Source organism: Haliaeetus albicilla, chromosome Z, assembly GCF_947461875.1.
Source record: "Haliaeetus albicilla chromosome Z, bHalAlb1.1, whole genome shotgun sequence".
NCBI lineage: Eukaryota > Metazoa > Chordata > Aves > Accipitriformes > Accipitridae > Haliaeetus > Haliaeetus albicilla.
In genome coordinates, this window is record NC_091516.1 from 14,060,678 (window position 1) to 14,083,681 (window position 23,004).

General features: G+C 38.8%; 1 protein-coding gene across 1 annotated transcript in view; it reads right to left on the reverse strand.

Moving 5' to 3' along the window:
* The window catches only part of SV2C (synaptic vesicle glycoprotein 2C), a 118,473-nt gene that overhangs the window by 37,615 nt on the left and 57,854 nt on the right, over positions 1-23,004 (reverse strand). Inside the window, exon 4 of the mRNA XM_069775682.1 lies at positions 14,482-14,633. Coding sequence (XP_069631783.1) covers positions 14,482-14,633 — 152 coding nt within the window. The remainder of the gene's footprint in view (positions 1-14,481; positions 14,634-23,004) is intronic.

Consider the following 23,004-nt stretch of genomic DNA (forward strand, 5'->3'; position numbering starts at 1 on the left):
ATGTCGAAGTGGAGAGCAGTGACAAGTGGCATTCCTCAGGGGTTGGTATTGGGACTGGCAGTGTTTAACATCTTTGTCAGCGATGTAGACAGTGGGATTGAGTGCACCCTCAGCAAGTTTGCCGATGACACCAAGCTGTGTGATGCGGTCAACATGCTGGAGGGAAGGATTGCCATCCAGAGGGACCTTGACAGGCTTGAGAGGTGGGCCTCTGCTGAACCTCATGAAGTTCAACAAGGCCAAGTGCAAGTTCCTGCACCTGGGTCAGTGCAATCCCAAGCACAGATACAGGCTGGGGGACAAGTGGATTGAGAGCAGCCCTGAGGAGAAGGACTTGGGGTTGTTGGTTGATGAGATGCTCAACATGACCTGGCAATGTGCATTTGCAGCCCGGAAAGCCAACCGTATCCTGGGCCACATCAAAAGGATCATGACCAGCAGGTTGAGGGAGGTGATTCTCTCCCTCTACTCTGCTCTCATGAGACTGCACCTGGAATACTGCATTCAGCTCTGGGGCCCCCAACATAAGGACATGGACCTGTTAGAGCAAGTCCAGACGAGGGCCACGAAGACGATCAGGGGGCTGGAGCACCTCTCCTGTGAAGACAGGCTGAGAGAGTTGAGGTTGTTTAGCCTGGAGAAGAGAAGGCTCTGGGGAGACTTTATAGCAGCCTTCCACTACCTAAGGGGGGCCTACAAGAAAGCTGGAGAGGGACTTTTTAACAAGGGCACATAGTGATAGGACAAGGGTGTCCTGGTTTCAGCTGGGATAGAGTTAACTGTCTTCCTAGTAGCTGGTACAGTGCTATGTTTTGAGTTCAGTATGTGAAGAATGTTGATAACACTGATGTTTTCAGTTGTTGCTCAGTAGTGTTTAGACTAAAGTCAAGGGTTTTTCAGCTTCTCATGCCCAGCCAGTGAGAAAGCTGGAGGGGCACAAGAAGTTGGCACAGGACACAGCCAGGGCACCTGACCCAAACTGGCCAACAGGGTATTCCATACCATAGGACATCCCATCCAGTATAGGAATGGGGAAGTGGGAGTGGGAATCGCCGCTTGGGGACTAGCTGGGTGTCGGTCAGCGGGTGGTGAGCAATTGCACTGCGCATCATTTGTACATTCCAATCCTTTTATTACTACTGTTGTCATTTTATTAGTGTTATCATTATCATTATTAGTTTCTTCTTTTCTGTTCTATTACATTGTTCTTATCTCAATCCACGAGTTTTACTTCTTTTTCCAATTTTCTCCCCCATCCCACTGGGTGGGGGGGAGTGAGTGAGCGGCTGCGTGGTGCTTAGTTGCTGGCTGGGGTTAAACCACGACAAAGGGCTAATGGCTTTAAACTGAAAGAGGGTAGATTTAGATTAGATATAAGGAAAAAACTCTTCACTGTGGGGGTAGTGAAGCACTGGAAGAGGTTGCCCAGAGAGGTTGTGGATGCCCCTCCCTGGAAGTGTTCAAGGTCAGGTTGGATGGGGCTTTGAGCAACCTGGTCTAGTGGAAGGTGTCCCTGCCCTGGCGGAGGGGGTTGGAACTAGATGATCTTTAAGATCCCTTCCAACCCAAAACATTCTATGATCCTATGTTTCTATGCATATAGCCTAGAAACATTTTATGAAATCCCAGCCATTGAAAACCACAGCAGTAGCTGGTAGCATCTGGAAGGAAAACTTAATCAAGGAATGGTCTGAGAATTTTCTTAGCTTAACAACCAGATAAAAAGTGAGCATAAAAATTAATTCGTTATTTTCAGTTTCCAATACGAGCAAGATCTATTTGGTAATTACACCAAGTCTACATTAGAGTCCAAAACAGAATGGAGACTGAAGAACTGGAAAGAAGATACTCTAATTACTCACATATAAAAAAAAGCAACCCAGAATATGCCACTAAGGGTTAATATTTAACTGATACCATCGAAAATCTCATTACAAGCACTGCAGCACATAATTGATCTGACTGGCTGACTGAGTCAGTGGCCCCAGAGATTTATGTACACATGCAGTTCTGCAAAGTCCTTGGGTCTGGCTCTATGCTGCTGTTCAGTGAAGGCACTTCAGAATCTGCAAAACAAAGAGGTAAAATCTGCTGTCCATAGCTCTGACAGCGTCATAACTTACAGGCTCATCAGTCTAAGAAGAAAAGACCATGTCATGCATTCCAGAAATGACAATCAAGCAGTTGCAACTAATGTCAAAAAAAGTGGGGGAGAGGACATGTTAAAAGGTTCTGCCGTCGGAGCTTAAGAATATCATGGTCAGTGTCAACACTGAGACTGTGTAATCAAATGTGACTAAAATGTGCTTCAAATTTTGTTTGTATGACCGTACTTTTGATTTCTTAAGATTTCTACCTCTGGTCTCCTACATGTACTTAGTGGTTTCCACTACTTCATTTTACTACACAATTAAGAATTGAAAAGTGGTTTGCGTACAAAGTTCAAAATATCTGTTTGGACAGTGCTAAAGAGTACAATAAGAGCAACCCATCAACAGCAGGCAAAATCTGTTTTTATAAATAGACAATATAATATTGCCAAATGCCCTATGCAGTAGTCATTATGAACTAAGTCTGAAAAAACCCACTTGTCTACAACAAAATCTGATTCTACTGTTGTCCTACCAATATGCAAAACACATATACAATGAAATCTATGTATTTTTGGGTGGTGTCCTCCACAGCCTACCCATAGCTCTGAGCTCACAAATTGTGTTGTATTTGGCACGACAAGTTGTTGTAGACACTACTAACAGCAGCTGTTAAATGTGGAAGCTAATTGAAAATATAAGTGTTTCCATCCTGGTCCAGGACTTTCAGTGATTTATGTGCATCTGGACTAAGGGTATTTAAATGATGGGCTCATGGTGAAGAACAGAAGAGAAGCAATTAATCAAAAAAGACAATTAGAAAGAGGCACAATAAAACACTGCAGTTTATGAAAAGAAAATGGGGTCTTCTTATCTAGTCTAACTTACAAACAATGCAATCATTGAAATGCTGGAACATTTTCTGAAGAATACAGAGAGGACGTATCTTTTACAAGTCATATGCATTTGTTTTACCTTTCGCATGCTGCTGTGGTGTAACAACAGAACATCTATGAAATTTAAGAAACTCTTTCAAAATTTAACTTTATTATATTTTATTAGTTTGAAAGTTGTTGCAAGAAAAATCTTTTTTTTAAATGAGCATTTCAGTGCTGTGATCTAAGTCTCATTTCCTTTTTTGATATTCAATTTGCGTCTCTTTTTTTTTTTTTAACAAAAAGGAGCAATATCCTATCACTAAGAGAGAGACAGATAGACTAAACAGGGAGATTATGTGATCTAATAAATAGACCAGATGTGCATTCTAAGAATTATCTTCTAATCTAACAGTAGTCAATTAAACAAACCTGGTCAGTTGAATACATGGAGCTTTTCTGTACATACTGTGAACCATGGATCAGAAGTCTTGAATTCAAACTTTGGTCAAACACTTCCAACACAAATATTATTTGCACTCACAAATCAAGTACTAATGATCCTCAGTTCTATAATCTACCATAGCTATCCAAGGGGTGGTGGAGGTGGGAATAGGATTTCACCTGTGGAGAGGCAGTCACAGTGTTTGAAATGTAATTATCAAAGGGAACAAGGAAAACACAATATATTAAATAAACAGAGCATTATATTATATTTTTCCTTTTGTAAAGCTTCATGATTTCCTTACAGAGTCTAGAATATCCAGATATCATGAATGAATCAGATGCTTATATCACATTGAAATACATAAGGTTCCTGTGGGAAAATAAAACAATCTAAGAGCCTTACCTTGATCTCTTTAGCCATGATTCCTTGTTTTTTTATTATATGGCCATGCTACCTTCAGGAATCAACTAGGAGAGGGGCCAAAACTTTCAATGCCCCAAAACAAATAGCCCCTGTACTAGAAAGGAAACAAGATAATACAGACTTAAACAGTAAGAGATGAAGAGAGAGAGGTAGAAGCAGCATGTCCTCACTTTGGCCAGCATCAAAGCAGAGGAGACCAAGAAGTGAAACTTCAGCCCACAGCCCTCACTACCAAATCTTGCTGTTTCTCTTTGCTCATTTTATACTGTTTTCTGCTGGCATCTTTGGAAATTGTAAAAATACAGCCGTGTTAGGAATATTAAGCACACAAACACTATAGGGGAGGTAGATCAGTTTTTTTCCATATATTTGTACATGTCCCTCTCCTATAAATATGAGCACAAAGAATATAGTCAGGTGGTGTATTCAGATACTCGAATATGCATGGATAATTGAATATACCTTGATGGAATTACTTTCACTGAAGTAGGCATGATTTTCAAAAGTAACTTAATATTTTTCTTTGAGGAAATTTATAAACAAACTTCCTGAAAAAGAAATCCAATGCCATTCTGCAATTGATCATGTTAATTTTATTTTAAAAGCAACTGCACTGCAAATTGAAAAATGACATTCCAGTTGTATATATAATTCATAGAGAGAATATATAATTGAAGTGAAAAGAAACTGTTACTCGAAGGACAATCACTAGTTGCTTCAGAGCAGACAGTTTTATAAGCCAGACAGGCAATATGGAAGTGTGGTCAACCAATTGGTACTGTTGTACCTGTGTTCCAGAGAAAATTATCATATTATGTATCTGAATAATCATAGAATAAGACCAGTGACCTCTTCTTTTGCCCATCTGTACAAATCACCTGAATTTTTCATCTGTAACAGACCAATCACAAAACCTAAAGCTTTTTTTGTCTTTATAACATTAAAAATTTGAACAAAGACGAAATCTCATCAGATTAACATCTTGTTTGTTTCTGGATGTGAAAAGCAAGGGTTATGCCTGATACTGCAGACATTTCTGATGGCCACTGGCCAGATGTCTAAGGCAGCTTTATTAACTTGGATATAATTTTTCTTAATTTATACTCAAGGCCAATTCATGGTGTGAAACTGAGTTTTCATTAAAACTAAGGCTGAAGAGCTGCTGTTGTTTTATTGCCATAGGAATGATTGACTATTGCTATAGTTTCTGTGGAAAATTATGTTTTTGGCATTAGACAGTGATGTTTACGGCAACATCAGCTTCTCATGCCCAGCCAGTGAGAAAGCTGGAGGGGCACAAGAAGTTGGCACCGGACACAGCCAGGGCACCTGACCCAAACTGGCCAACAGGGTATTCCATACCATAGGACATCCCATCCAGTATAGGCCCTTATGGCCATAGGTTTACGTTCACCTGTCTGTCAGTTCCTCTGCTAGCATCGTTTAAAGCCATGGACCTACTTCAATCAAACCTGATGGGAAGATATAGTCTCAAAGACAATCACATTCCCCAAAGCATTGTGAAATGCACTGCCCAGGCAGAGGGGAGAGAGCCCATCAGAGGACAGAGGAAAAGGCAGGAGAAGTCAGTGGTCTCTCAGGGATGCTGCAGCCAGCCTGGGGACTGAGACCAGGCCCTGGCCATGCCAATCATTGCCTCTGGCATTGGTCCGACCCAAGCCAAAACACATTGCCTTCTCCCTGACAGCAGCTAGACTGGAGCAGGGCTGTAACTCAGCAGGGAGCAGCATGGTGAGGGTGTGGGAAGCTGAGTGTTTCTTATTGCACAATGCTGGGGACAAGAAAGGGTAACTGTAGACACTAGAGCAGAAAGGGATCTGGAAAAAGCAAGGAGAAACTTAAAGTAGTGCCATGGTGTCTTGTAAGGAATATAGGGGAAGGTAGGAGAGAAAAGGGTTAGGCAGAATGACAGGGACATTGACAGAAACCCCTAGGAAACTGGGCCTCATAGCTTTGCTCACAAAACAATTTTCTAGTTTCTTACTGAACCTCTCAATAAACAAATTTTCTCTTTCACAGTCAACCCAAAGAGCCCAGGAGAAGGTTGTATTTGAAGCTCACTAATGAGCATCTTTAGTCCTCATTAAGTAGATGTGCTAAAAGCTACTTAAGCTTCTAAAGCTTACAAATATAAACATTTAAATGACCATATCAAACCCTACATTAGGGGACAGAAAATAGAAAACTGATAAACAAAAAGTGATTTGTTTTGCTTTCCTAGCTGGATTTGCATAAGCAGCTGTTCTAAATTCTGCTGTGTTGTGTCATTCTTCTTGTTCCAAAAGATGAAGATTTTTTTAAAGTATACAAATTCAGTATAATCTAATTTCATAGGATTATTTCAAATGAAGAAGAATTCATGAGTAGGAGTTGATAAGTTAACATTAAAACTGCCTCATACCCCCTTTAATTAACTCGGATTTAAAAAGTATAGATATAGCTTCAGCCTGCAGAATACCAAATTAATGTAAGTGTACTAAGTATGGGGGGAAGCATAGCACATTAGGGATCATTTTGCCTCTTAGTGGAATGCAAAATAGATTAACAGATGTTGCATTATGTAGTAGATGCCTTTATGTCTGATCTATTCCATTTGTTCAGCATGACAGTCTCATAGCAAATGCAGATTCAACCTTAACAAAGCTCCAACTTCTTTTAAATCTCTAACAGTATTTTTCATTGGTTAAGGTATCCATAGATTCATGCACTCTGAAGACAGAAGATGCATCAGAAAGGCAATTGTATGGAGAAGGCAAAAATGAAGAGCTGCTCTTGGTTTTAAAATTTGGATCAAATGTTTCCTCCAAATTAACAACAACAACAAAAAAGATTATATTGATTTTAAATTCTGCAGATTTATTAGTGCATTTATGGGCTTTTTACAGCTGAGAAAAGACACATGCAGCTCTTCCCCAGGCCATCTTCTTTGGCATCTCTCTTTGTTCTGGATGACTAATAAATTCAAGATCTTCTGAAGAGAACAGAAGCTACTGTGTAATAGAAAATGGAGCCTTGGGCTCAGATTTTTCCAAAACAGCTGCTGCTATGGCTTGGATTTGCTCTGAACCACCATGAAAAGTCAGAGTGTTAGGGAAAGTTTGAGAAAAATAAGAAAAATAATGTTTTTTAAATAGAGAGTCCAGAATTTTCAAGATTAGATAAGGATTGACTTTTTCATTTCTCTTTCTACCACTGCAAGGTTATTCAGCAGAGAAACCTTCTCTGCTCTAAAGCCCCTTTGGAGCTACCAGCTACAACAGTTTGATAGGCAGGCATTTTTCTACATGTGCCATGAATGTCCAATGCAGCTCCTTTTTCTTTTTTTTTTTTTTTTTTTTTTTCCCCTTCTAATTTCTGAAGTTCTTTTCCCCTTTGGTCTTGGTTTTCTTCATTTTCTCTTTTCTGGCCTACCCCAGCACCCTCTGGAGCAACAGGATCTGTTTAATAGTTCCCTGAGGACAGGGATGGATGGGACCTTGAGGGGGCACCCAGTGTATCCACTTGCTCCAAATCAGAATCAACAATGGCGCCTACAATATTCTCAAAATATGTTCTTAAAGACTTACAGTGACTGAGAATTCACTACTTTCATAGCAGTTTTATTCAGATGCTTAACTAACACACCATTAGAAAGTATTTTTCATTATCTATACTACCTCCCCTTTACAGAAATTTCAGCTCATTACTTTTTGTCTTATCATCAGTAAGCCGTTTATCCCTTTTCCCTTTGAAGCTAATCATGCTTTTCTCTTATTTGCTTTCTGCAAGATTAAAGAAGACATCACTGATGCACCTCTTGGATGTCTAAACAATTGATGGTATTCTATTTCAGCATGTTGCAACTTTGACCAAGGAAATCAAACAGCCATAACATGTTTTTCCTATTTCCAACTCACATTAATCCGGTATTGATGTACAAGGAACTGCAGTAAATCATCTCTCTAGATATGACTACTGAGTATAATTTCTTTCCCTGGTTGTTTGGGCACAGTCACCGCAGTGATGCAGCAATGTGAAATCAGTCAAGCGTGGCTCTTTTTATTATAAATCGTGTAAGCGCATCCCAGTCTTTTGATTGGATGGGTGCACTGCATCAGAGATAGCCAAATTCCCCTCTGGGGACTACAGCAAAGGAAGAGTCAAAGAAGGAACTTGGTGACCCTTTCCCTAAGATGAAACCATGATTTATAATACATTTATAAGCTGCTGAGAACCTCACTGCTGAGGAAACACTGGGAGCAGCTGATGAAATAGCCATGAGTGAAATTAAGCTGTTCCTCCAGTGTTCAGACCCACCTCTAACACACATTCCAGAATTTAAAATCACTATAAGAAGTATTTGAAATGCAGAGATACCTATAAAAGTAACAGACACTTATTTACAGCATCACCATCAACTTTGACACTTTGAAACTTATAGATTTGTGCAGCCAAATTGTGTCTAAAGATGCCGTACAGATATTAATCTGTGCAATCTCAAGAAAGTAATCGTGGGTTTTTTTACAAACAACTAATAATGAGGTTAACCCCCTAATTTTTCAAAGTAGTCAAGAATTTTCTATACTCATCTAGGTACAACCCAGACCTAGACTTTGAGATACCCAAGTTCATGGGTTACTGTTGAAAAAAATGTAGCCTATACAAGCTGCTAGCAAAAACCCCCTGGCTTCTAATCTTTCATCTTACTGACAAAGCCATTCATTAACCTTTCAATTTCTACAAAAATAAATGCTGACAAACAGAAAAAACTCCACTTCTTTCTTATATTGTCCAAAACATATACCATGTAACATTTATGTACTGGGGAATAATTGTTTCATGGCATTCATCTTGGAATAATCATGACCACAGAAGAGTGCAACCTTTTGACTCCACTTTGCTAATTCAATAAACCCCTGTCTCCTTGTAACAGGAGACCAGCAGGCAAGACTGAAATCTTTGTACATCCACACTTGCAGCTCCCACCACTCAGATGGATCCAGTTCTGCTCATCAGAAGTGCTGGAAGATGGATGGCTCCTAAGATCCTTCTGCTTTTATTGCTAATCAAGTACTTGCCATGCCCTATAATCCCACTGTTAATACATAGCATTGGCATAGGATTTTTTATCCCAATACTGCTGCTGTCATGTGCCACTGAGAAACCCTTTAGACCAACAAAAAAAGATAGAATACGAGAGTTAGAAGTTTTTCTGCCTTCTTTGTTACTGAACAGTTTTAGTCCATCATGTTCTCAGTTTAGTCTGCCGCAGGCTGAGAGATTAACTCCTCCATTAACACCGCCTGGTGCTGTACATGCTCTGAGTTGCAAAGTGAGCCAGTAGCTCTCCATCTCCTCACCTGCATAGCTGCTGCATGCAGCTCTGCTTACCTCCTTGCCTATTTTACTACAGTATAGTTCATGATGGCTTCATACAGAAGGGGATTTTATTGCAGTTTTGAAGTTACGTTTACCTTTTTTATCTCCAACTGGACGACACAGGAACAAAGCAAACATGACAGTAGAAAATACTACAGAAATTACTCTTGAGCCACCTACCAAAAAGGTGATAAAAAGATCTTTTTGATTGCCAATAAAGTTAATTTCTTCAGGCTAATCGATCTGCTTCACCACAACAATCTTCTGCTCAAACTGAGAAATGTTTTTCAGGCCACTTTGCAAGTCACTGACTCAAAAGAAAACCCAATTGGTCTACTCTAATCACAATTACGCTTGGGTAGAAATAGAAGCCATTTATGGACTCCTGTGCCTATGGAAAGACTGATCTATTTACAGAAAGTAGAATTAAGAATGGGCAACGGGTCTCCAGTAGTAGGTTTGGTGAATTCAGCGTGGTCCTAAACTATTGAGGACAGGCTGTGATTTGATGTGCCCTTAAAAACCTCCAGTAACTGCATTTGGCAGCTTATGTTAGTAATTTATTACATCTGTATTTAAAGCTTAACTTCTTTCCTATCTAAACTAAGCCCCAGTTTCTGTCATTTAAACTCATTCAAGAATAGTGGCAGGAGAAAGTAAAAGGCGAAGATCTTCAGAGAAAAGTAGGAGCAAATATATTTTACAAACGAGGAAAAGAATAGAAAATTTCCAGTAGCAGACATAATTATACATTTTAAAATATAAGTAACCAGTAATCTTTTAAATACTATGTTTTGCAAATCAAGTGTGGGTCCATTGTTTGGACACTTCCATGCCTGGATTTTTAAGTTCTATGTTACTGTAAAAAAGTTATTCTTTAAAAAAAAAATAAAAAAAAATCAGAAAAAAGGGCTTTCTTTACTATAGTAAAATTCTGAAGACTGGAGTAGAATTATCATTTGTAACTTGTCCTCTTTCAGTCACAGGACAAAATACCAGCGGTTTGCAGATGCAATGAAAAAATTCGCTAGAACGTCAAACAAGTTAGTACTTTGCACTTACACCTAGAGAGACAAATTACAGCTAGGCAAGAAATGTTCAATTCTGAAACTGAATGCTTTTCCTTAGATTTCTTATTCCGCTTCTTTCTCCTCCAAATTTGTGTTCCCTGAATGGTGCTAAATACCTTTCTTATGAACACAAGTAACTGGTCTTCTGTTAAGAGGAAAAAAGACACTACTGATGAAAAATGAATAGTTTAGACAAATATCTGTTATGCAATGTGATTATACTGCTCTGAATAAAATGTTTAGACTAAAGACTTAACTCTGCTTTATGCATTGAGTGTGTTAGAAAGTAGTATGTTTCCTATTTCCTTGATCCTGTAATTTTGTAGTCTTTTAGTGACTAATCTAGCCTAATTTAATTTGAATTTGATGGATATATATGGAAGTAATATTTCTGCCTCTGATCATGCCATGGAGATTTGTTCAATAAAGCTATTTGACATGGTTGTCTCCTCTGTCCCCTGGTAAATATCAGAAGTGGGGGGTTAGAGCGTGAGGAAAGCTTCAGATTTCGAGTGCAGTCTATGCTGTAGCAGCCTGGACACCTGCACCATCCTGTTTTCTGCCTTACAGTCTGATTTCTTTTCGGCCATGTGTACCCCTTCTTGTTCAGGAGTAAGATTTACAAATCAGTGAGGTCAATATTTGTTTGTCACTAAGCAAAATACTCTAGGGAATGTTTCAAATTTCAGAAGGTCTTTATGTAGTTTATGAAGCCAGAAAAGGCTTGTGTACATCATATATGCAAAACATAAAACCACACAGAATGCCCAAACTGATAGGTTAAGTACACTGAAATCCTTATCCAGCTTCCCCTGATTTTTAGTTTGGAGATATGCTACAATAAAAATTGAGACTGATTCTTCAAGTAACACATATGTATGGCAGGCAACATTTTTTTTTTAAGCTGATAATTTTATAACTTTTTTTTTTTTAATTATAGGGTTAAAATGGCTAGAACAACTTGCATAATTCTTTTTGATTCCTATCCTCAAACTAATACATAAACTTGGTATAACAAGATGGTAATATATCACTATCTGGGTTTTAAACCAAAATGTAATTTCTCACTCCTAAGTTTTTTTGTTATTTGGAAATGAATATTTTAAAGAGCATCGTAATACACATTTGATGCATTTGACAGTCTTTGAACTAATCTACCTTGAAACATGATGCTAAATTTAAAATTGCACTTGCAAAATGATTTATAAAATGGTAATTATCTTTCCTATCCAGCCTCATCTAAGTAGTTCATAAAGCAATTTCTTTGGAGCTGCCTAATCTGGGACTTTGTTAATCGGCAGCAATTAGAAGCATTGCTCTGCAGATGTTTCTTCTAGTAGCTTCTCCGTCACCTGAACTCCTCTTTCAGAGATGCTGAACAAATCTACATCCATTTTCAGTTTTTAAACAAAAGCCAACAGCTATAGAATTCAAGAAACCCTAAGACAGAGATGCTTGTCTTCCAGATGATATTAGCCTTTCTGTATGTGGTCACTGCAGCACAACATCATGCTGATTCCTCTCTTAACAACACTCTGATGCCAAGGCAACTGTTAGCTTCCCTTTATTTTGTGCTTCAGAGCATTACTCAGGTTTCAGACACTCCTGTGCTGCTTCAACAGAAGCAGAGATAAACTGTTACATATAGAGAATGTAATCTTTGTTTTCTCAGAGAAAGAGCTAAATGTTCAACTGGTAAACTTGTATAGATAGCTTCACTGGCTGCCTTGGGCTAGATAATGTATATCAGCTGTGAATCTAGGACTTTTTAAAGTGGCTTATATAAGAGGCAGTACAAATGAAAGGAATAAATTTGTAAAAGAAGGAGGAAAAAAAATCTATGAAATTATTGTACTCTGTTGGCCTGGTATTTTTCTATTCATGTAAGAATAATTCCACTTATGCTCAATGGCAGTTTATTGCTTTTCAGCAGATGCAACTTCATCCACTGGTGTTGAGTAACTTCTGAGTTCAGGTGGGAAAATCAACTCTGTTTACTCCTTATCTGAGAAACAGAGAGCTCAGAAATCCCTACGCACTACATAAATAAGGCTTAGAAGTGGGTGGACTGCTTTGTTTCTAATTATGTTTTGCTTTCTGGTCAGTAGAGATGTGAATGATGAGAAGGACTGGAAGTGAGAAAAATCTGTATATTTCCTTAATTCTGGCAAAATAATTCCATGGAATCCATGTAGAAATTGTAAAAGTGAAAATACCACTGCAAGAGCCTCCTCATGAACACATGTGATACAAATGGTGCAGAGACCCTGCACTGGTATTTGCCTGACCTAGAGTGTTTCCAAGAGGGTACAGCAATCTGTGACCGTGCCCTCCAGTGCAGGGTTTGTCCCGCGAGCCCATGGCAATGCCTGAGAGCTTAGCACAGCATCACGACAATGAAGCAGTTTGCCCCTGGTCCTGAGCTGGGGTGATTCTACATTTGTACTAGGAACTAAGACAGGGGTTTTAAACTCCACAAGGTAACAAAAAAAGTCTGGTTTAAAGTGAAGACAATTTTAAGATCTCATCAAACCCCATAAATACATTCTGTTTAATTTTGCCAAAATGATGTGTAAACTCACTTCTTTTCCTGTGAGAAAGGATTGTTTCTGTTGTTTATAGCTTGCCTTTTAGCCCTCCTTTTGGCTATTACAACTTTCCTTAATATACTGCAATGGGAGTGATTTCTATGGCTAACACTGAAGAATACTGTTTTTAAAATTGGGTTTTTTTACGTTCTTTTGTCCTAAGTGATTTCATAAATATTTTTGCAGAAGGACACACAAAAAAAATCAGTGTGGCATAGCTTTCTGTTGCTGATATTCTTTTCCCTCTAGTGCCACTGCTTTGATATAAGGAAGTGTATTATTATTCATTGAGATATACTGCCATGTGACATTTTAAAAGCACCTCAGTAAAGGTTATTGAGTTATTTATAAAATCTACAATGAAATTAGACAACCTATATAAATCAGCCTGTCATAATGTTTACATTTTCTACTGAAAGATAAAGACAATAAAAATCCATAGGAAAGCAAAAAGTACTTGGCATCCAGAGCAATTTACTAATTGGAAAAAAAAAAATTGTCCACATCGTGTCTTGTCAGCAAAAATTCCTCTCTTTGATTCCAGCAATTCAAAGCCAAAATGCAAGGTTGAAGACATAGATTCAGGTTACATTACTGGACTCTAAAATTAATTTCATGCAACAGTCTAGATATTTGATTAGTCTGCATTATTATAATTTATTTCTGGACATTACTGGTTGCCAAATGTTCCAACTGCTTTGGGCAAACTTTATGAAGTTGTCCTCTCTTTCACTATCCAACTGAGATAAACCTCATTGCTTGGCTAAAGAAAGCTGCTTTGGATGCCAGCTAATTCACAACACTGCTTTACTTGTCTTGAGGAGTGCCAGGGAGAAGTGCTTGCAGAGGCTGATATTTAAGAACCTCTGAGCAGTCTCAGCAACCCTGAAGACCTGTGAGCACTTACTTAACTATTCTAAAAGGCAAGCCCAAGAGACTAAGAATTGAATCTGTAGCTCCACATAATGTTTAACCATGTCAGGGCAGTAAAAAGCTCTTTCACAAAGTGGCTTATATTGCGTGTGTCTATAACCTCAGCTGTTGCAAGCTTTCTGTCTTATTTGCCCTCATTCACCCCTACAGCATTTAAGTGCACTCTGTTCAATTTCTTTATCTCTACACCACTAGAAAGATCTACTAAGAAAGAAACATTCAGCACAGCTTTATATTCAGAACTAGTGCTGCAAACATTAATATAGTCCTTACTCTTCTGTCTCAAGAATGTATAAATGACATTTTATCTCTGTATTGAATAAAGAAAACGAGCACAAATTTGACATTCAGCAACTGTAAATTTATTTTCTCTGATGTAAGTCTATATATCACCTATTTTCTCCAGATTCAACAATAACTCCAATTATATTTTCATGTGTCCACGTTTTCACTAATCTAAAGGATCTAACTAAACATGGGAATTGGCTAATTTTTGCGCCTTTTAATACGTTGCTTTTTATTTAGGGTACAACCTATTCTCATTATTTCCACCAAAAGGAATAATTTTTTTTGTTAATAGCAGGGTCAATATTTTGAGAACAGACAGAAGTCCCCAATTTAAACTATACTTTCATACTAGAAGAACTACAAATGACAAGGAGATGTTTTTCTTACCATAATGAGGAATTATTGCCCAAGCCATTGCAGAAGCGTAGATGCCGCCAATCATCCAAAACATACAGAGCCAACTCAGGTGTTCACCTCGTTTCTCCCGAGCAAGCACTTCCGAAAAATAGGAGAAGACTGTTGGCACAGCTCCACCAATCCTAAAAGGAGATACAGATCATGGATTAAAGTGAGAGAGTAACAGCTAGTTGAAGTTTGAACAGGCCCATAGCTGCAGTCATTGAAAACCCAAACTACAAGCAGCTTTTCCAGCAAGAGCGTTTTTTTCTCAAATTGCACCACGTATTGGGGAACTCTTGAGGAAACTTTCACCAGTTTAGACACAATTTTTGTCAAGTATTTCATTGAAAACTCCATGTACAATTTGTTGCATTCAGTGTTTCAAGGGGATGGTCAGTGTGCCAGCCACTGGAACAGAAACCATCACAAAGTGTTGACTTTCACCATTACAAATATCCTGAAATCACGGCAGTCTACTGACAAGTGTCATTGCTTTTAACTGAAAATATTAGTCATTTTCCTGAAGAATAATAGATATTTCTCTAAGTCTTACCTCCCATGCTTTAGGTATTCAAGAAGTGACTCATTGCCAACTATGTTACTAATATGTTTTATTTCACACATATTTAAAAAGATGTTCTATTCAGTTGCACTACATGATTTGCTAAGCCCATGCTGGTTTTTTACTTAAGTTTTTTATGAAAAGCCTGTGCATTCATATAATATTCAGTTTTTCACATGGTAAAAATAAACACTGTCTGAAAGTTAGTTGGACAAAAAAAGAGTTCAACTTGGTTTTACAAAATTTAAAGTGATTCAAATTATCTATCATTTTCAGTACCAGCTTCTGGATCATCTTTTACTGTCTTTATCTCTTCACTACCAATGCAAGCTGTCAAATGTTCTACAACAGGACAAGTCCTTGTGGATTTTATTTTTCCTGCTGAAGAAAATACCTGTGAAGCTTGAAGACATATTCTTCCATAACTGATTGCATACTTTAAAGCAGTATCTTGCATGTTTTGAATTTTTAACTGAATTTTAAAGATAAATGCATATTTATGCTGTCATCTGGGAGCTGCCAAACCAGGAACAAAAAGAAGGAAGCTTGAAACACATTAAAAAAAATATTAAAAAGGAAAACATGAATACAGAAATGGTATTTCACTCCTAAGAAAATTCAGTGCCATAGCAATGCGGTATATTTTACAACGTCTTCAGGTGCAGCAATGAAATACTGGGTTCAGCTGTTATACTTGTTTATGGGTCTGCTGTTTTGTCACTTCCTTCTAGACAGCTCTTCATGAAGTACTGCTGGTCAACTCTTAGCTTTACAATGAATATTTCCTGTAGTTGAGCCTGCTAGCTCTTACACTATCTGCCAGTTCTGCAAAGGTTTATACCTCCATGATTTGTTAGTCATACAGCTAACAAGGGCTGTATCTCATTTCTTCTCATGAGTGAAAACTCTAAAAGCCTTTACTAGTGACCTGACCTGTCACAGGCAATGGAAACGTTGTCTTTGGAGGTTATCCTGGAAGCCCAGGGTGAGGAATGCTGGAAGGGACATGGGCAAGGGCGGAATCACAGCTCATTTTGCTGTGACAGGGAAGCCCTGTTGCCTCAGTGGTTCTATGGACTTGGGTCTCTCCAGTTCCCAAAGTATAAGCAGATTAGAGCTGTGATTTCTTACCCTCAGGGCTCAGGCACAGCTTTGAGTTGCAATCCTACAATATTGCCCAAATACAGTACTCATGGATCTAATTAGAGTTCTTCTAATGTTGAAAATTCACTAGCAGAACTAGAAACAAGGTCTTCCTCTTTCCTGCCTAAGCTGGGAAATGCTGATGAGGAGTTATATGTGGCCACTTTCAAGAAGACCTAGATTAATAGATTGCTCATGGCATGTAGGATAGTATCATTCATGCAATAACATCCTACCTAAAGAGAATAATTTTTGGTAAGACAGAGCTTTTTTCTCTGATTTTCTTCTGCTCATTAAGAAAATTATAGAGAGTGGTAAGTAAATATATATTTGGTAATTTTCCTGTTCTATTACCCAATCTGTTCTTCTAAATTTAGAATTTTCTTCATTTTATATGTTTCTCCATGAAGTACAGAATCTTCTCTCCATTTTATAATGCAGATATTATGGCAGTAAATATAGCCTGAAACTGTCTGTGCTATATAGCACAATTAATAATAAATCACGTTGAACACCTTAATAGTTTTCCTGTTGCAAAGTGCTTGAAAACATTCTCTATAAAGGGCTCATTTCATGTAAATACAGTTCTTATGCTTATGAAATTCAAGATTCAACATATAATCTTCTTTAAATCTCCCTTAAATTTCCTAGGCTGGAATTCCGATGAAGTGGGGCTTGTGGAGAGTTTCCAGTTGGCGGAGGAAGTCGTGCATCTGTAGGTCATACAAATGTTTGTGGGATGATGGCTTAGGAAATGGGTGGATGCTTCAAGTGAAAAGAACATACCCTCTCTTAATGTAATAAAATGCAGAGATCCTGACCAAAGGCAGCACAAAAACTTATCTCTTACCTGTCAGCATGAACCAACTGTACCATGGAGGATGGGATGTTGATGCTGCTTTAGTGTTTAAAACTGATGCAAGTGGGTTGACTCGTATGCTATGTTCTAAAGGTCCTCCAAGGCTACAGAAGAAACATTGTCTGTACTGACCAACTTAATAGGGCAAGTTTTCAAACAAATAGACCTTTTAGATGTGTAAGAGGAATTTTGGAGCCAGCAAACCAAAAGGTTTATTTAGGATATGTAAATAAACAGAAAAAAAATAACCAGCTTTGAAAAAACCCAGTTTTTCTGTTTCATCTGATGTGATTAATGTGACACTTACAGTGAGTACACCAACAGGCTAAGAAAAGCTTAAAAGTCTGGTTACTAACGTTCATATTGATTAAACAGTTAAAATAGCTTGTCTACTGTCTAAAGGAGAAATAAAGGATGTATTTTCACCATACAGACAACAGCTGCTATGTAGAGTTGTAGGTCTCTGTTTCATAGCAACTGTGTAGTAAAATATGTTGTGCGCTTCTTCGCACCTTAAACATGTGAATGGAAAACTTACTTCTCAGCTGGTTAAATTCTTCCTTCGGGCCTCATGTAAATGTAGAGCGATACTGCTAGAAGTTTTTAGGATACCTGTACCTAAAAAGCTCTTCCTATGTCACAAAGCTATTACAATGAGTAAAAAACTATTATGAAAATCTTAGGGAGGCTAATCAACAGCTGAATTGGAGGAGAGAGGAGGGAGATGGTGAGGAAGCATCCTGCTGCAGAAGACTGTTCTTTTGCTCTTATGCTGGACAGTCTTAGGGTGGCGGTAGCCATGCCTTCACTCCCTAAAACTTCCTCCCAAATGCAGAGCAAGTGACAGCAGAAAGGGAGAGCAGAAGAACTACAGCTGTTATCACACCAAACAACAACAAGGAAACTCCTTGAAAACTGTGTGGACCTAGAGAACGTTTTTAAGGACCAAAGAAATTTCTGTTTGGCTCTTGCAGAAATTGTAATGTGTGCTTGGTACCACAGCCATTTACTATTATAGAACTAATGTGGTATGTGGTATACTGAACACTGCTTGCAGAAGCATAAACTACCTCTCAAAGACTTGTGCAAGAGAAGATCAGAACAACTCCGACTTCTTCCATCTTTCACTTGTGAGGATCTTTCACATACTTTAGCAGCTATTGCACATTATGAATTAATTCATCAAATGTTCATACTACCCCCCCCATATCACCCAACAGCTACAAGGAAGAATGCACTTTCTATAGTGAAAAAAATCCTAGGCTAGATCCCACTTTCACTTACACTCATATTAGCCCTTAATAATTTAGTGGCTCCAGGCGCCCCCTTCCATATTTACATGGAGGGAACAGAATTTGATTCTCAATATTTTTATATTACAAATTTGAAAGCAGACTGCCTCTTCAGTATCCAACCAACATTGTGTGAAATGGATGGTGGCATGCACAGGAGGGAATTCCAAATAAAATTAAAGGCAGAGTTGCCACTGATTTTGAATTAGGAAGACGTCATCTTTTGTTTTATGGGAAATGCAAACACTATTTTCCCACAGAATACAGTATTAAGTCTGCCTCTGGCAATTAGTTGTTTTGATACAGTGGGCTGTTTGCTCTTATTGTGTTTATAAATTATATGGCTCATCCTCATTTGTAGAAAAGAATTTGATACATGGAACTACATTCTTTTCACATGTCTGCAAGTGCAGATGAAAAGCCGGTGAAAAAAGTGCTGACTTGAGAAGAATGTTTATTCTGAAAAATGGGCAAGATTTTAGCTTTCTTAAATACAAATGATTCAAGCAAACTGAAGTTTTACATCTTATCTGTTATTCATGTATGACATTTCTTCAGTCATCATAGCCACAGCAGTGGACATAAACTTTCTATCCACAGATCATGGAGAGGAGTCCATGCATTACTTTTAAAGGGTCACAAAAAGTATCTACGAAATGCAAATTAACTATACAGGGGTTTTATACCTCCACTTGAAAATTGTGTAGAGTCTGAACATTTTTTTTAAAAGATTGAAAAACCACTGGTCTAAATCTCTGGGTGGTAACTATCTCCAGAATAACAGATTCTGTAATGAGGCATGGTCTAATACTAGCAGGAGGCAAAACTTTGTTGAGCTTGGCTCAACACCATAAAATAAACTCACTCTATAAGGATCATTCTCTGCACCTAAAACAACAGGATGCATTCCTTCAGCCTTGTCTTTTTGAATAAATATGTAGGAATATATGTAAGAAAAATGCTTAATAAACAGCAGGAGCCTTTTTCTACTGCACATATTGCTCCATATGTGGAAAGAATGGCATAAATGTCAGTCAAACAATGACAAATGTCAGTCATGATCTTTTTCAGTTATTTTTCATCTTCTGTAATAAGCCCCATCAGAAGTAGGCACAACAAGAGTAGAATGCATATTTTTTGGTGTTTTCTCAGAAACGTGTAATTCAGTTGGAAGGAAATACCAACTAATCAACATATTGTTATCCTTTTTGATGCAAAAGATGAGTCAGTTTTGGAGCCTTATGGGTTACTTCTGTTTGGAGAAAAAATCGATGACTGAACATGTTACTTGATGCCATCCTAGTTATGGAGAATGTACACAGTCTGCCTCAAAATTCTTATTTTACTCCTACTTCTTACTCCAATTTTTTCAGGATTATGTTCTTAACATATTTCTAGCTACATTTTTAGGTTTGGGCTACTTCATTCTGTCTGCTTTTGCTCATATACAGACTCATACACACAGAGTCATCCACTGTCTGGTACCTATGCCCTGCAGCTGCATTTAGTGTCTAGAGAAAACCATCCCCTACATAGTTCAGCTTCCACTCAGCATGCATATGGCCTGTGTTTTGGGAGTTAGGTCATATTTGCTCACTTCTATTACTTCAAAAAAAGAGTTATACTGTTTCTTCTATCTATTCACAAAGAAGGGTGGCTCCTTATCCAACATTTTGATGCATTTTATTATTATTATTTTAGATTCAAAAAGAACAAGTTATTGAAGGGGAGGGATGATGATACAGAAATAAGCAACTGATCTAATCCCACTTTTCAGCAAAAGAAGGTCCAATTTCTGACCCCAGAAAATCATCCAAACTGAAAGCTATGCTTTTACCATGTTATTTCTGTACAAGCTCTATTCATGTTTGTTCTGTGAAATTATGGGGAGGGTGAAACCAAAAAGATTTAAGTGATGCACCTTAGGAGAGTAGGATTCAGTGAAACAAACAATAAGCTAAGCTATATTTGCATTTTCTTTGTCACAAACAAAGATGATAAATGCCTGCTAATCTACCTTCAGAGCTGTGATTTGTCACAACAGATTTTGGCAACTGCACAGTGTGACAGCTGGGATGAAAACACTTCTGCAAGGCATCCAGGAACCTCTGGCTTCAGATAGAAGCCTTTGTTTATTTGCAGATTCACTAGCCAAAGGGGCTTGCAGTGCAAAAGCATACCAAGAATAGAGATAATTAGGAAAAACCCCCTTACAGAATACTAAATGCACAAGGCGGGATGATGTTCTTCTGAAATATCTTGTCTTCTTCTTTTTCAAACTTGGACAACATCCAGACTAAAATTAAAGATATTGTCTGTGTGAGATGGCATTTGCAAGTTGTCACCTTGTTATTTGCCATTTGTTAAACAGTGATAGAGCTCAAAACACAGGTTCAGTGTTACATTCCTGAGATTTGGAAACAGCCCACTACCCTTTGTCCTTCTGTCCAATTGCATCTACTCTTCCCTCTTATTATTAACAGTTCTCTGCCTCCACTACCACAAGTCTTATTAAAAAACATCTCTGCTGTTTTTCTTTCAGAACTACCGTCATAGACTGGCAAAGTATCTAGGAGTGAGCAGCCAGATTGATCAGTTCCCCTTGAGAACTGCTGGATAAACCCCTTCAAACTGCAGCACACTATAGACCAAGCTTTGCTGATCATTCTACCCATGTTTAAATACAAGTGACTCTTTGGAGTACATATATTAGAGAAGTTGCCTTTCAGGTACACACATGGCCTGTATGTTATTAACAGCAAGAGAGTCCTTGTGATAAAGATTCATGTGATTATTTACTGAACACTACAGTACTGTCAGTTCTGATGGAAGCTGAACTGATGAGTAAATAATTCATTGCCTAAATTTACCCAACAGTTTTTTAAAAAATCAAGTCAAATTTGATGTCAAATTCAAGCACATAATTGCAAAGAATTTGCCTGCAGTAATTGCTCAGCTAGATATGTCAGATAAATTGCTTTTAGATCTGCCAGTATTGGTAATCACAAAATCATTGTTTATGAACACTTTCTTTTGCAGATCTACTTCTTCTTCTTCTTCTTCTTCTTCTTCTTCTTCTTCTTCTTCTTCATTGCTCTTTTCAAGTTTTTACTTTAAAGGCAGATATCATAGTGCGAGTCTGTTATAGACCACCCAACCAGGATGAAGAGGCAGACAAAATGTTCTGTAAACAGCTGGGAGAAGTCTCATAATCACAAGCCCTTGTTCTCGTGGGGGACTTCAACTTACCAGATGTTCGCTGGAAGTACCATACAGTGGAGAGGAGACAGTCTGGGAGGTTCCTGGCATGTGTGGAAGATAACTACCTGACACAGTTGGTGAGGGAGCCAACTAGGGAAGGCACCCCACTGGACCTGTTGTTTGCGAACAGAGGAGGACTTGTGGGTGATGTGACAGTTGGAGGCCATGTTGGGTACAGCGATTATGAAATGATAGAGTTTTTGATTCTTGAAGTAAGGAGGGGGTTTAGCAGAGCTGCTACCCTGGACTTCCAGTGGGCAGACTTTGTTCTGTTTAGGAGCTCGGTTGACAGAGTCACTTGGGAGGCAGTCCTGAAGGGCAAAGGAGTCCAGGAAGGCTGGACATTCTTCAGGAAGGAAATCTTAAAGGCACAGGAGCAGGCCCTCACCATGTTCTGAAAGACGAGCCAGCAGGGAGGAAGACCAGCCTGCCTGAACAGAGAGCTTTGGCTGAAACTCAGGGAAAAAAGAAGAGAGTTTATGACCTTTGGAAGAAGGGGCAGGCAACTCAGGAGGACTACAAGGATGTTGTGAGGTTATGCAGGGAGAAAATAAGAAGGGCCAAAGCCCAACTAACACTTCATCTGCCATAAAAGACAATTTAAATTGTTTCTATAAATACATTAGCAACAGAAGGTGAGTTAAGGAGAATCTCTGTCCTTATTGGATGCCAGGCCAAACATAGTGACAAAGGATGAAGAAAGGGCTGAGGTACTTAATGCCTTCTTTGCCTCAGTCTTTAATAGTAAGACCAATTGTACTTGGGGCACCCAGCCCCCTGAGCTGAAAGACAGGGACGGGGAGCAGAATGAAGCCCCTGTAATCCAAGGGGAAATGGTTAGCAACCTGCTACACCACTTAGATGCACAGAAGTCTATGGGGCCAGGTGGAATCCACCCAAGAGTACTGAGGGAGCTGGCGGAAGTGCTCACCAAGACACTTTCCATTATTTATCAGCAGTCCTGGCTAACCAGGGAGGTCCCAGTTGACTAGAGGTTAGCAAATGTGATGCCCATCTACAAGAAGGGCTGGAAGGAGGATCCGGAGAACTAGAGGCCTGTCAGTCTGACCTTGGTGCTGGGGAAGGTTATGGAGCAGATCATCTTGAGTGCCATCACACGGCACGTACAGGACAACCAGGCGCTCAGGCCCAGTCAACATGCGTTTATGAAAGGCAGGTCCTGCTTGACCAACCTGATCTCCTTCTATGACAAGGTGGCCAGCTTAATGGATGAGGGAAAGGTTGTGGATATTGTCTAACTAGACTTTGGTAAAGCCTTTGATACCATTTCCCACTGCATTCTCCTCGAGAAACTGGCTGCTCATGGCTTGGACAGGCATATGCTTTGCTGGGTAAAAAACTGGCTGGATGGCCTTGCCCAAAGAATTGTGGTA